The 15,825-nt window shown below is 31.6% G+C and overlaps 1 protein-coding gene across 1 annotated transcript in view; it reads left to right on the top strand.

Moving 5' to 3' along the window:
• The window catches only part of LOC143225204 (uncharacterized), a 159,802-nt gene that overhangs the window by 88,785 nt on the left and 55,192 nt on the right, over nt 1-15,825 (top strand). The window contains exon 2 of the mRNA XM_076454206.1: nt 3,638-3,843. Coding sequence (XP_076310321.1) covers nt 3,638-3,843 — 206 coding nt within the window. The remainder of the gene's footprint in view (nt 1-3,637; nt 3,844-15,825) is intronic.

Below are 15,825 nucleotides of genomic sequence, written 5' to 3'. Positions count from 1 at the left end.
TATTGGTTTGAAAAGTTTAAAAACCAACTTAAATCATAATTATTATCAAAATTCTAATAATTAACTTTCTAAACAGAACATCTTCATATTTAATATCTCAATTGATATATATATATGTATTAACCTTTAAATAAACATTTTTATTGGAGCAACCATTTTTCTTCATTAACTTACACAAATAACACAGGCTTGCGTTGGTTTTATTGTCTTGAACGTTTAACATGTCTTACAGTAATTCCTGTATGCTGAATCCAAAAATATCCATTTTCTCCAGTATGTACAGATTTTCGATATTACTTCAGCATAAGTTAATCATTTTCATTGTAATAGGGTCACATTTTGTTATGCTTAAAATGTTGACAAGTACTAGCTCTAGATTTTTATACACCAATCGCGAAGTGAGAATCTTATCGATCGTTTTAGAACCTACGAGAAACACACTGTTAGTATATAAACGGTTAACAGGCTGCATTCTGGATAGCATTTCTTTAAGCTGCACTCTAACATTATTTTTTGTTTCAATATTTTTTTATTTAACGCTATATCATTAAGTGGTTGTGCAAACAATTCAAGGATATTCCGTTATATTTTTGGTAAATTTGTTCTAAGAAACAAGTTTATATAAAAAAAGTATTACGCGTATTTTGGAATAAAATATGAGGACCAAAACAAAGTTTCCTCTGCATAAAGTTTGCCCTTTTTGCGTCGACATTGAGATAATGGACTAAAAGTAATAAAAAGACTTTGCCTTTCAAAATTCCAGTGGTCTGGCGTAAGCTAAGAAATCAGGGAGATGACTTTTATTTTTGTTCAAGTAACGCGCAAGGCTACAACACTGGAAATAAAAAGGAAAATTAGTATTCGAAAATTCAATTTGTTATAATGTTTGTTGCTTATGGTTCTGATGTACTTGTACCTACTCTATATTACATATGTATATGCGTGCGTAATATGTTAGGTAAAAATTGTGTAACGCTAATTAGAGGTATAACAAATTTACCATTATACATTTATTTTAGTACATACGCTTGTTTCGTAATAATTTTATCTGATTCTGAATAGAAACGATAATCTGCATTGTTTTCAACCTGAAACGTTTAGTGAACCACAACATTAATAATTTGGTCGGAGATTTGAAACTTTCGAAGAGTTCTTTAGTGATTTTGGAGTCCATATTTCGGTCTCAGAGCTTACTTTATCCAAGGAAATAATTTTACTGGTACAAAATTGTGAGAAAGAGTTTATACCATACTTTTCGGAAGGTTTCCTATATTATTACAACAATACTGCTGAGTTAATACCAGTGCTTAGAGCTGCAGTCTATGAACCAAGTGAGTGATTGTTTATTTATTCCTCCAAAAAAAGTCTAAAAAGTGTTCTTCTTCACAATGGTAACGTATATACATCTGTTCCAATTACTCAACCTGTTGACATGAAGGAAACATACAAAAATCTCACACTTCTTAATAAGGTCAAATATAAAGAACTTGGTTTGCTACCTTGTGTGGAGACTTAGAAGTCATTTATATGTTGTTGGGTGAACAATCTAGCTGAACAAAGTTTCCATGTTTGTTTGTTTTTGTGTATGTGAATGGGGCAGCATGGCACGAAATCAGCACTGGGAAAAGAAGCAATGGCTAAGCAGAGTCAACCTGATACAAGCATCGAAAGTTTGGTTGACACAAATAAAGTCCTGTTACCTCCACTTCACATGAAACAGGACTTGATAAAGCGGTTTTAGAGGTTTTAAACAAATATAACGACTGTTTCAAGTATCTATGTGAGTAAATCTTAGCTCTTTCAGAAAGTTAAAAAAGGGAATTTATGTTAGGCCTCAGGTTATAAAATTAACTCTGGATGAATAATTGAAAACGACAATGAGGAAACTTTAAAAAAATAGTGGAATGTCTGTTAAAATATTATTGAATTTGTACGAAACAACAAGGACCCAAATTAAGAAAATATCGTCGATAATATGCTCGATAATTCAAAGGGTTGGGTTGTAATGTGAGCTTGAAAATTCATTTCTTACACTTACATATTGGCTATTTCCTTGAAAATCCCGTTGCCATCAGCGAAAAACAAAGGAAAATGTTTCATCAAGCCATCAGAGGTATGAAGAGGAGGTATTAGGGAAGATGGACATCAGGATGATGAATGATTATTGCTGGTCATTGAAACGAGATGCTTCAGACGTTATACATAAAGTAAAGACCCCAACACATAGTTTTGAAACTCAGAAACATAGATATTACACATAAGAAAAAATCAGGATGAATGCAGATGCATATTTGTTTAACATATATTTTCTTCAGTTTGTTTGTATTTTTAAACAAACATGATAAAATAAAATGTTCTTTATGGTAAACAAAATAATAATTTGATCTAAGTTTTTTTTTCTTCCAGATTTTTAATATAGCTTTACGTAACAGATGAATAAAAGACATTATTTTCGTAACCTGCGTAGGTTAAATATGGAATATCTCTTATTAAAACCAAAACAGCTTTAATACATTCACAACTTGAAACGTTTTAAGTTATTTACCAATTTTTATTTCAGAGTGTGGAACGTATTTCTTTCACTAAATGTATAATCAATTCATTTTTAACTAAGGAAAGTGTTCGCACGTAAACTTATGCTAAGCGACATTTTCATTTTAATTATAGACTATTTGATAGAAAAAACAACAACAACAAACAACCAAACAAGCAAATAAACAAACATTAATTAAGTATATATATATATTCGACAGTCATAAGAATCTGATGTACACGAAAGAGGAAAATCTACTATTATTCTGAATAAAAGAGGCTGTTTGTTCAATGTACTTCAAAAAAACTGTGATGACGAGAAACCCACTTAAAGTAAAAGCTGTCTTGAGAATACATCCCTCTGTTTTCATATAGTCTTTCTTCACAAACTGTACATAAACTTAGTTAAAACCCTTCTGTGTAGTTTTGCTTTGTCAAATACAAAATAGTGTTAACTAATACAACAATAAGCTATGATTACAATGTAATAAACTTTGATATTGTATTTACTCATCTCTCAGAAGATGATAATTCGAAGCCTTCATCAGCAGTATAATCTTTGTTTTATAAAAGTGTTTGATAACTTATGAATAAAACTCATTTCTTCATCTTTGACAGTGTAGGTTTATGCAAGCTTAAAACACATGTATTGTATATTTCAAATGAACGAATTTTTTTAGTTTTGACCAAGTAGTATTTAAGATTAGAAGTTCAGAAGTCATCTTGCTACTTCTGTGAGTATTGTCTCATGAAGAGCAGATAAGTTATTAGCTTTGTTCTTAGCATGATCATTTAAAAAGATAACCACAATATCTGCAGTTATATATCCAATAGTGTTAATAACTTATTTGTAGTAAACTACATTTTGTTGAAATTCAACACTATAAAAAATTTCAGTATGACTTGATGTCAGCTTATACTTTTTCCATATTTGTCAGTAAAGGTAGTTATATGTTGCTTGCTTAAGATATAAAAGTTCAAAGACAACAGAAACAACCCAAGATCGTTAACTAGCTTGATTTTTACTAAAGTATACTAAATTAACATCCCTTTCATATATTTATAAAAACAGACGGCTAAATGATATACGATCTCTATTTTTCAGACTTACATGGTTTGCGTTTGCTAGATTTGGAAGTCCCAAGTGTTGTTGAGAGTGGTGATCCTGTGTGGCTGAACTGTTCATTTGATTTGGAAAGCGATGATCTGTATTCTGTTAAGTGGTACAAAAACAGTCTAGAGTTTTATCGTTACCTTCCAAAGGAGGAACCTAGAGCTCACAAGTACGAACTGCCTGGTGTTTATGTTGATGTAAGTGTTTTTGTTTTGTAACTGAATTGTAATGAATAATTATATTTTTATTTTATGAATCAGACATTCATATTTAAGAATATCTTCGCTTGCAACTTCACTCTTGAAGATGACGTGTGTCAAGTCGAAACATGTAGAGTTGTTATTTTGAAATAATTTTAACTGCATATTAATTTCTACATTGTATAGTCGTTATTTTAACATTGTACACAAGTGCCGATATAAATATGTATATTTATGGCTTTTAACAACTCCACTAGTGCTTAACCAGTGAGACTCCGTCGGTACTTTCAAAATAATAGAAAAATACCCATGTTCAAAACATTTTGACAGCAATTAATAAAAACCTTACAATCTCAACACTTTCGTAAGGCTGACCCTTCTTCTTTATGGGCAAGCTGAGAAAGTTAGCCCAGTTTTACATAGTGTCAAAAACTTCTGCTATGAAACCTTGAGCTTGTTTACGATAAATATATGTAAAATTTTCAACCATACATAAAATAATTTAATAGTCTAGTATCTAAAAAAAATTATTAAGTTCCCACTCGAGGGTTTGTTTAAATTCTATTAATTAATTAAATTATATATAAATATATAGAATTGGGAATAACTATAGAAAAAGCAAATGCGGCATATACAGAAGTCTCAAATAACACGTAATGACATCAAATTGGTGAATTTATTAATATTGCAAAACATTATCACACTAAAGACAAAATAGAAGTGAATGAGCTACACAATACATTTGTATTCCTATGTGCGCTGTTCGATTTTCACAGAGAATTAAAACTGGTTTTTATGCTATCACATAGATTATTAATTTCTGATTGTGAAATATTCTTCTCAATAACGTGTACTATTTCCCACAATTCAGCCAAGTTGTGTGATCTTCCTCTCCATCCATAGTTTGCACACAAACATATATAGCTTCAAGAATATTTATATCAGGACGTAATGTAGGACAAACCATGGTTATAAGTGTTCCAATGTCTCTTTTACCGTCAGTACATTATTTAACCAAAATTGTTGTGACATGAAATCACAATCTATAAACCGTGTTCATAAGATAACGGATAAGTAGTATCTGTATATATTTGTCAGTTGTCTAGATGCCATCAGTTTTCTGTAAATTACCGATACCTGTAACTGAGATGTAACTCAAGGCTGTATTGGTCCCTCAGTGTGTTTCACGGTAGATGTTGTTTATTAACTATGATATAGTTCTCATTTTCACCGTCGAATAATGTTGTCGAAACATGCGAACTTGAATTAACCTGTTTAGAATACTATTCAGTTTTGCTTACTTTAGTGAACGTTCTTATCTCACTGTTTTAGTTTTACAAGGAACGTTCTTAACAAGTACAACATTTTTTTCTGCATGCTTGTCGTGCAGAATTTCATTTCTAGAAGTGTAATGGATTTACCGTTATACGCTTATTTTAATGCCTACGCTTGTTTCATTAGAATTTTTATTTTTGCATGTGAGGTATATTATTGACGGTGTGTTGCGCAACCCCCGCCTGTTTTAGAAATTTGTAGAACATTCTTGAGTGTAAGAATCAACAACGTAATAAATGTGTATGTAATACTAGTAACTGACAGTATAGTTGCTAAGCGAACTTTGGTGAACGTTCTAGTGTTTTGCGTGATTCGTATAAAAAGCAGCTAGCGAAAGACAGAAGAACATTATTGAACAGCTACAGTTAGTGCGATATAGGCCTCGGAAGCTATAATTGAGATTAACGTCTATTAATTTAATAACTACAAAACTGGTCCAGGAACGTTTGTAGATTACGAACATTAAAACTATTCAACTTCAGTGAATTAACTTCGAACATTAGTGTTTCTACAAGGGCATTAAATATTTTCGCCGAAAATTGTCAGCTTGTAAGGGCGTGGGGCCAATCAAGCTAGCTAGCTTAAGCGAAGTGTGTGACAATGTCAACTCAGAATTAATTTTCTCGTCGTGGACCTGGATCGTCGATAAAATATTTAGTTCTAACGGGGTATAAGACACGGTATTGTTAATAGGTTTGTAAAACTATTGTATATAAACCACAATTTGTAATAACTATTAGAAATAACCGTTATTATAAAGTGTATTATTTTTTATTTGTGTATTAAAATATTATTTCGCATATATATATTTTCTGATTTAAAGTGTCAAGTAAAGGTTATAATTCCTTTTCGCTTGAAATATATTACATTAATTTTACACAGGCTTTGGTTATTAAATCAGTTCAACGTAAAATTATCATTATCCTATATGGGATTTAAATTCCTCAATTTTAACGAAAGAAATATTAAATTTCTGATATCGGCATATCTCATATCTTTAGTTATTGTAACTAAGATGTGATATGCGACTTTCCTTATCTGACTTTCTAGAGTGATAAAATGCATATTTCCTTAAAATCTTGAATTAAAATTTAAATTATAAAAGTTTTCTCATTAGACAATTCTCTATTTTGGAGTCTGTAGTGAAAATGTCATAAATGAATAAACAACTGGAAGAACATCTTTCGTTTACACTTTCTGGAAATAAATGTCGTATGTTTACAACTTTCAACTAAACATTTTTTTCTGATTTTTTAATATACAAAAAATGAAGGAAGAAAAGGTTTCTCATCACAAACCTCGATAATGTTATTTGAAAAATAAAACGCTTCTTATGGATTTTCTCCATATTATGTAACGAAGAAAATCCACTAAGAGATGAAGTGAGTACAGTTTTTAAATAGTGGCAAAGACTTCTGCTGTGAAATACAAACAACATCAGTAAATATATTAGTTAATAAAGTATCAAGAATGCATTACCATTTTCTATATGGTTTCTGAAAGTTTCTATACAAAAAAGTGCAAACATTTTTCTCTCTAAATTCAAAAAACATTATATGCTGAAAAAAATTGTTATTCTTTGGTGGCGATTCCTCCACATGGGGCACAAAACAGTTGAAACACTGACGTGTATAAATGTATTGCGTTGATGTGAAGTTACAAAAACCTAACAGTGTATGTGTTATATTCTAATACTAACTTGAATTGAGTTAGGAGATTCAGATTCAACCCAAATGAAAACGTGATTACATTCATGCTATTAATGTCAGATGAAGTTCTATCAAGAGATAGAAACGAAATCATTACGGTATTTGAAATCTATATAATTATAAAGAAAACGAGGAAGTTGTAATAGTCGAAAACATTTATCAGTAGAAGAAAAAACATACAGATAAATAACTAAAACTGAAGATGGTTCTTTACATGAAAAGGTTTAACTCTGCCTTCAGAAAGCGCTGTAATATTAAAATCAATACACTTGTTTTATAAGGTGTAAATGTGCATTTTCCAAAAATATAGCGCAGATAGCCCTCGAGTAGCTTTGCGCGAAATTCAAAAACAAAAATAAACCAAAAATATAACTGTTTCACAGTGGAAAAGTCATTATTATGTAATATTAAAATGACCACTGAATATATCTGCACATGACCTTCTCTCTGTTTACTGTTATAATCCTACCTATTATATGCAATGTTTCTTATATTTCAAAAGGATATTTTAGTTTTTTCAATAAAAGTAATATGTATGTCACCACCAGAATGTAAACTACGTTCATTTATCCTTTTTGTTAAATATTCGATTTGTTTTAATTTGCTATTTGTTTCCTTTATTTGATTGTTTTTTTAGAGAAAAGTTACCTAAGTTATCTGCCGCTGACCCAAAGAGAAAAAACTGTCCAACAGTACCCACCACCAGCTCTTGAACTTCTATTTAACAACAAATAACGAGCTCAGCCATTATATTATATATAATGCAACCACATTTGATAGGATGAACATGTGTCGCACCCGTTATTGATCTCTTAACAACCATACCATGTCAGGCTCAAACTGATTTGTACTGCAGAATATAAGTTCTGCGAGAAACAACAGTATATGAAACTTACTTTTGTCTGTCGTAAAAAGAGGCTTTCTCGGCTACCATTTCACAATCATATTGTTTGCTAAACTGTCATGTTGTATTTTCCAAACAACATGTAATTATTTCTATCTAGTTGAGAATGTTTTTAACCACGACCTTTAAGAAATGAAATATAAATAGAAACTATAAAATTTCACCACTTTCATTAATCATTTTTTTATTAATGAATATGTTTGATTTATAATAATTTGTCTATATGTAAGATTCTGATAGCTTGCTGATAATCTTCATGTTTCGATACAGTTTTTTTCAATATACACAATTCTGGTATATAGTAACTTTAGAGAAACAGTGACAGAATAGTCGGATTATGAACACAAAGATTCACGATTCGTAACTCATTACCACAGAAACGCACTCCTCAGTTTGGAGTTGTGGGTGTGTTATAAAAGCGACGGTTAAATTCAATTAATCTATAAGAGAGAAGCAGCCCAATAGATGGCAGCGGGAGGTGTTAACTAGATAGTTACCTTTGGTGTAGTCTATCAGCTTAAAATTAGTGACGGTTACATGTAAACAGACAGTTTATAATTTCGCAGGAAAAATTGTAAGAAACAAACACTCATACAAAACTTTCAGATTTACAGTTTTCCGTTTTAACTCAATTAATATTATGTTACGAAATGAGGGTGGAAAAATCACAGATGTCGTATAAATTAAAAAATTGTTTAATTTTGTATGATGAACATTTTGAATATATCTACTACATGATTAACCAACTGCGTGTGCAGTCGTTTCCTTTCATTATTTCTCATGAATATTACAACAGTTAGAAAAACAAAACTGTGAAAGGTGGTCACATTAGAACATGAAATTGGGAGAGAATAATTTAATATACTAATAGCCAAAACACGACTGGTTGCAACACTGTACGAAACTTCTAATACGACAACGTTATAAAAAATTACGAAATGCTTATTTTTACTATACTTTTTACTGTTATATTCGTTCGTACACGCTTCTGTAATCATTTGTTTGATTGATGAACATATATTTAATTTATATCATGTAATGATCAATAATTTCGTGAAACCAAATGAGAAAATTACACACCAGCGTTATTTAAGCATAGATGTAAGGTATGTACATTCTAATAAAGTTTCAGTGTGTTTCTGTTAAGTCTGTTGGGAATTCATACCTGACAGCAGACTAGTACTTATTCCATTACGTTTACAATTACTAAGTACAATTTTCATGAAACTGAAATGGCAAATCGTGCATGCACAGTATCTTCTTAGCGATAAGATACTGACTCTGGCAGTTGGATGCTAAACACTCATATAGAATGGCCAAACTTATTTAAGCAAACAGTCTTTGAAATATTTGTAATCTGTAACTTCTATCTTCCAAATTACTATTAAGTTCTATGAATTGCATAACTTTAGTATATTGAAATTTTTCTTGTAATGTGTTTGGCTTCCAGATTAAATGAGTTCTGAAAGTAAATGTACGTCTTCTGTTAAAAAGTTATCCAAAAATCAGTTTCTCTTAACAAATTTTATTAGAGTGATTACAATACATTAAGATCTATCTAAGGAAGGAATAGAAAGATTTATTTTTGTTAACATAAATTATTTTTAGAATAATTTTGAAATTTGAATCTGATGCTCCTTAAAATGAACAACTTACTTCAGAAGGTAAACGTGATTGAGATGTAAGATAACTTCGTTCTGAGTGAAACGATCGGACAGTGAATTTGCTGTTGTATATAATCATATATGTTTGCTATATTCTAAAGTTTATAGGTTAGCACTGAGGGTTTGGAATCGGCAGTATGTTTGCTACGAAATATTCTCTGAACTTTATAACGTGTGTATTATGAGTAATACCTAATCCCTTAGTGTAAGTGATGGGTGTTAGGGCTCTGTTGTTTTTCTCTGCCGCTCCTCTGATCATTAGGTCAAAATAAAAGACTGCAGCAGATAGTTTTAGCTGCTTTGCTATAAATTCAGTATAACAACTTTCAAAGTGTAATCAATTTGAATCAGGCCATTAGATACTTTGTGTCAAATCTCTTAGATGTTGTTCCAACACGTGATCGGACTTGACCTTCTCCCTCAACCATAAACCTGTCGTACATTTCAGTGAAGCTAGGTGGCAATATTATACTCTCTTGCGTCTTTTGTCTATGTGCATAAACTCTGTATTCTCAGTTATATATCATACTTGAAGAAGACAGATCAACGTTGTGTCGAAAAGTATGTTATTTAAATCAGAGTTTCATTATCCTTGAAATTTATTAACGCATTAGCATAATTTGCTTTAGTACCTAAGTATAAATTACACATATTTACGTATTTGTATTAATTGTTTCATGACTTGTTTCTTAAGTTATGAAATAAAAAGGACACGCTAAAGTATACGACGTATGTAATAAAAGCCTTAATAATAATAAAACTGAAAATCAACTGCTCCTTGTTTTACTTACGAATACCGTCATCACGTGTTATTTACAGTTGTTTTTTTCTAGCCATTAAATCTATTCATTACCGTTTTTGACCCTGGCAACAGAGGAAAGATAAACAACATAAAAAGTCACTATAGACCAGAAGAAAAACATCCTTAAACTCTGCTGCTATGTATCACAATGCGCGTACCGTTCGTGCAGTTTTACTAATATTATTTGCCTTTCCTGGACCAAGATATGTTACGGAAATAACTTCCGTAGACATGACCTGTGTTATTTTTTACAGGTGAAAATCCAACATTACTATACAGTATAATGTTACCTAAGGCTCTTGGACAGCTTTTGCGTCTGTCTTTGTGTTCGCAAGTTTTCACATCTTGTAAAACGTCGCATTTCGCTTACCACATCCGAGGTATAAATAATAGTTACAGGTTTTCTAATGCCATTTTGTACATGATATAATCCGTTTAAGAAATATTAAAACTTCAATTTGAATATTTTAATAATAACTATACGATATTTATTGAACATATGAGTGTTAGTGTTTTATATATCTCAATAATTCTTTATTATCTGAGTGTATATGAATATCTTTTCATCGGGAATGCCTGTTACATACCAATTCGAAGTAAGATGATGTTCCATTGACACTAAACTAACCAAACTTACCTAACGCTAAACAATGCCACAAGTGTCGTTCCAACAGTACTTGTTGATTTGCATATTCAAACTTGTTTTAACATAAAATTCTTAACCATCTGTATATTATATATATGGAACTAAAGTACTCTTGAATTACAAATACGTGTTCCTAAAACATTCAGTGCTTGTTCTAATTGTATGAAATAAAATCTCAATTAAAAAAAAAACATTGTTTTTGTTGAGAATTTTAAACAACATTATTGTTACCAGAAAATAATCTTCTTAAATGTTCTGAGCAATTCTATTCATGTTTCTATTTGATGGAGCTTTTTTCTTTTTATTCGAATATTGTATGTAACTGAAACAAATAATGAGCCTCATCATGAACATCCTCGTTAATTTGTGTCTGAAAAGAAACTTAATTAAGATGCTGTGACTACAAGTAAAATACTTTATCGTGTTATTATAATTTTTATTTATAAAATTTTAATTTTAATTTAGAAGTTCGTTAAATGTCAATATGTATAAAATTTATGATATTTGCCGACTAGACTGATGAACTTTTTTTTTTCTGAACAACTACATTTTAATATACAAACGACAATATTTATAATAACGGTTATTACAAATAATGATTGATATATACAAAAGTCTTACAAACTTATAAACATTACTTATATGAAACTGAATATTTTATCCACAGTTCACGATGAGTGAATTAATTCTGAGTTGATATTGTTTCACTGCGTTTAAGATAAATAACTATCTCTCATGTCAACAGTTGATAAGCAGCCTATTAATCGTCGGTGCAACTGATCAATCTCATAAATATAATTTACAAATAAAAATTTGTATAATTCAATGAAAGTATTTGATTGTGAAGCAGTTGAAAGTCTGTAACTCATTTAATGTAATTTACTTTCAATACAGATCATTTTAGCTGAAGCTAAATTTCGCAGTGAAAATTGGCACACACACACACATATATATATATATATATGTTTTAGTGAAATTAAATAACTGCATTTAATGAAGTTAAATAAGTAAACAAAATCATTAGGAAGGATTGCGTTAAAAACGACAAATCCCAACCTCTGATTGATTATATTATAACCATAAATGTTTAAGCCAAAACAAAACACATTAAAATTAAACAAATTACGCTTTCTTTTTTTAAAAAAATGATCCTATGGTACAAGCTACGACGTGGGGTTATAAAATGTATCCTAGGTTTTGGAGGTGACTGCGGAAGTGGGACCCAGACTGCGGTGGGAATACACCATCTATCAGTCTTAATCTCCAATTCGCTAGGCTTTATGCGGATGTACAACTTGAGTCGCATATAAAAGCACGACAGTCATAGTAAATTTAGTATCCTGATATGGTTCAATGTAGTCGTAATTAGTGTTTCTATCAAACTGGGGACAGGAATGCTAACTTCAAGAGGTGAGTTTCATCTTACCCGTTAGTGCCTTATTTTCCTTTTTTTTTGAGCACCCACATCTTGCTCTCCGAATTTCTAATCTTCTTATGTGAGACAAGCGAATTGAAGGTTAAGACTGATAGACGGTATACCCCCACCTCAATGTGTGTCCTACTTATTCAGTCACCTCGAAAACCTAGGAAATATTTTATAATCCCATATTGTAGTTTGTTCCCTTGGATATTTTTTTTTTAATGCAGCGTATTTTCTTTATTTTAATGTTTTTTTGTTTTGGCTTAAATATTTATGGTTATAATACATATATATATATATATAGTGCCTCCAAGTCGCACAGCAGTATGCCTGTAAAATCACACCGCTAGAAACTGGGTTTCGAAGCCCGTGGAGGCAGAGCACAGATAGCCTTTGTGCGGCCTTTTGTTTAATTCTAAACAAACATACATATAATTCAAAACAAATCTAACTTTCAATGGCTTCAAATACTGCTTCAAGTAAAGGTCATCACTTTTAAAGCTAAACTTTTTTAACTCGAATTATTTCGCATTCTAATAAAATATATATGTTTATTTCGGTTGAAAAACTTCGAGGGAAACGTTTCATTATTTACTTTAGAATGTGAGATTGTAGAAAAATTAATAAGTCTCTTCTTTAAAAAACATGCACTGTGATTTTCTACTGATCTTAAATATCATATAGAGTTTACATATGTAATTTATCTCAACTTTTGTAAAAGAACTCGTTATCTCTAAAAAGAACTAACTTGTTTCAATCAATTCTACTTTACATTGAAGATTTGCGAAATAATAATTCTACACACTGAAATGTATTACGGTGACAATTCTACGTTTTTATGGCAAAGTACATCATATGTTTTTAGATGGGTTTTTTTTACCTCAAATTACACTTAATTTACAGGTTTCTTTTTCCAGTAAAATTCTCTAAGGTCCCAATGTTTTGATTTCTAATGATATATCTCACAATACTTTCATAATTTGCAAGAAATTTTATTACTGTACTTATCGACTGAAATGTAAGCAGTTTACCTATAAAAGCCATTATGCTCTCTTTTGATAAACTAATTATTATAAAATTCGTCTACATAACCTCCAAGTTTTTTAATAATTTTAAGAACGGTGCTGGCTCGGCACAGTCAGGCTGTTAAGGCACTCGATTCGTAATCTGAGGGTCTCGGGTTCGAATCCCTGTTACACCAAACCTGCCTGCCCTTTCAGCCGTGGAGGCGTTATAATGTGATGGTCATTCCCACTATTCGTCGGTAAAAGAGAAACCCAAGAGCTGGCATCGGATGGTGATGACCAGCTGCCTTCCTTCTAGTCTTACACTATTAAACTAGGGACGGCTAGCGCAGATAGCCCTCATGTAGTTTTGTGCGAAATTTAAAACAAACCAAACCGAAAACAGTGCTTCCATTTGTTACATGATGAAAAACATTCCCATTACTTACGTGTGTATTAACATTTGATAAAAAGTTCACATTACAAAAAATAAACTCTAAGTTATTTTCCGAAAGTATTTTCTATAATAACGTTTTAAGTTCATTGAGTCTTCTTTATTAAAGAAATTTAAAAAGCACGGCGCTGTAATGTTATTTTATTCAAAAAACGCCAATTTTCATATAGAATTTTTTTTATGTATTTCTTATATAATTGGTTGATTTTTTTTTTCCAGTGCTAAAATACAGCTTTATAGTGAGACCGTAACCTTCTCAAGTATATTGGGAACGGATCACCTTAACATCGAACTCAAAGTTATAACTCATTGTGACAGTCGGCTCTTTGCAGTAATTATTTCCATAATGAAACCATTGCATGTTACATTAGTTTTATTAAAAGTTTGTAGATGGCTCGACGGGGTAACGACATAATATCTTCGAAACGCCGTATATTTACAATAAAGTTTTTTTTTCTTCACCCAGTCAAGCCGTCTCCAAACTTTTATTTCTAAAAGGTTGGTTCCTTGTCATCAAAAACAGTAGTATTGTTACTCTCAAAGGCGCTTTGTCTTTAAAAATATTCTTGAAAACAATAGTTTAGGTAAGCATGACTATCAGTGCCTTTGTAATGCACAGTGATGCTACGAGTACAAAATGAAATGTGCATGTTGATACCCAGTCATGAGGCACTGATACTGGAAATTGGGTTAGTGTATTCAAGGGCTGAGTTAAAAATATAATCAAAATTAGCAATATAAGACGTTCCTCGAGGTAGCCAAAAAACTGATTAGCAAGGAAAAGACATTTTTGTGTACATGAAAATCCTGGTAATTTATTTATAGAGTTGGTCATTGAATTCGAAGGTACTCATTATGAGAACCAATTTTGTGAGTAGAAGGAGGTTTACAGTGATTGGAAATTTAGTATTTCGTTTGTTCAAAACGTTTTTCAGGGCTAGCATAGCGTCATTGTGCACATGACTGTATATCCATGGTAAAGACATATGTTTTATGTGATGGAAATATTTAAGATATTTTAGAACATTGGTGACGTCTTAAACGTTGGAGAAGAGACAGATAACTACGGACTGTTTTGTTTGTTTGTTTGTTTTGGAATTTCGCACAAAGCTACTCGAGGGCTATCTGTGCTAGCCATCCCTAATTTAGTAGTGTAAGACTAGAGGGAAGGCAGCTAGTCATCACCACCCACCGCCAACTCTTGGGCTACTCTTTTACCAACGAATAGTGGGATTGACCGTCACATTATAACGCCCCCACGGCTGGGAGGGCGAGCATGTTTGGCGCGACCGGGATGCGAACTCGCGACCCTCAGATTACGAGTCGCATGCCTTAACACGCTTGGCCATGCTGGGCCCCACTACGGACTGTATGACAAAATCTAAGTAATTAGACATTTGTTCAGTGGAATAATTACGAACTGAAACTATTGGGCAGTCAGCATAGCCAAAATTATTAATCTTGCGCAATAAGTAGACAATTCCTGTTCTCGATTTTTTAAATTAGACTTTTTTGCATTGTGTGGGAGTTTACTGTGTTTATGAAGCTCTTTGATGGTTTTCTTAATGATATTCTGATATTGAGAGATTTTAAGTTTGCCGAGTGTCTTGTAGAAGTTGGAGTTATTGAGTTATGTGAAAGCTTCTTATACGTAATTATCTTGTACAAACACGACCACAAATGCGCCTTTGGTTTAATTACTATGCCCGTTCAATACTGAGTAAAGATAAGGCGTTTCTTTCCTCCAATGACCTCTCAGTTCCTAGACATTTCAATTCTCCTATCCACAAGGGTACCTCCATAATGGTTATTTCTATCACTCAGAAAGTTAATACAAGAAAGCCTTGAACACCATCTTGGCTTCCAATTGAATACCAAAATTCCTTCTGATATAAACGAAAGATTTAGTTTCAAGTAATTATAAAATTCCGTCAACCTTTTCATTTCCTTAAATGTTTTCTTTAGACATATTTACCTTACTTAGTGAAAGGCTAAACCTTACCTCTGCGGAAGTCTTTTTCCCTTTCATAATTATTTCGCT

The sequence above is a fragment of the Tachypleus tridentatus genome, chromosome 9 (assembly GCF_004210375.1).
Source record: "Tachypleus tridentatus isolate NWPU-2018 chromosome 9, ASM421037v1, whole genome shotgun sequence".
Lineage (NCBI taxonomy): Eukaryota > Metazoa > Arthropoda > Merostomata > Xiphosura > Limulidae > Tachypleus > Tachypleus tridentatus.
The sequence above is the reverse complement of the archived record's forward strand: the minus strand, read 5'-3'. Positions and strand labels throughout refer to the sequence as shown.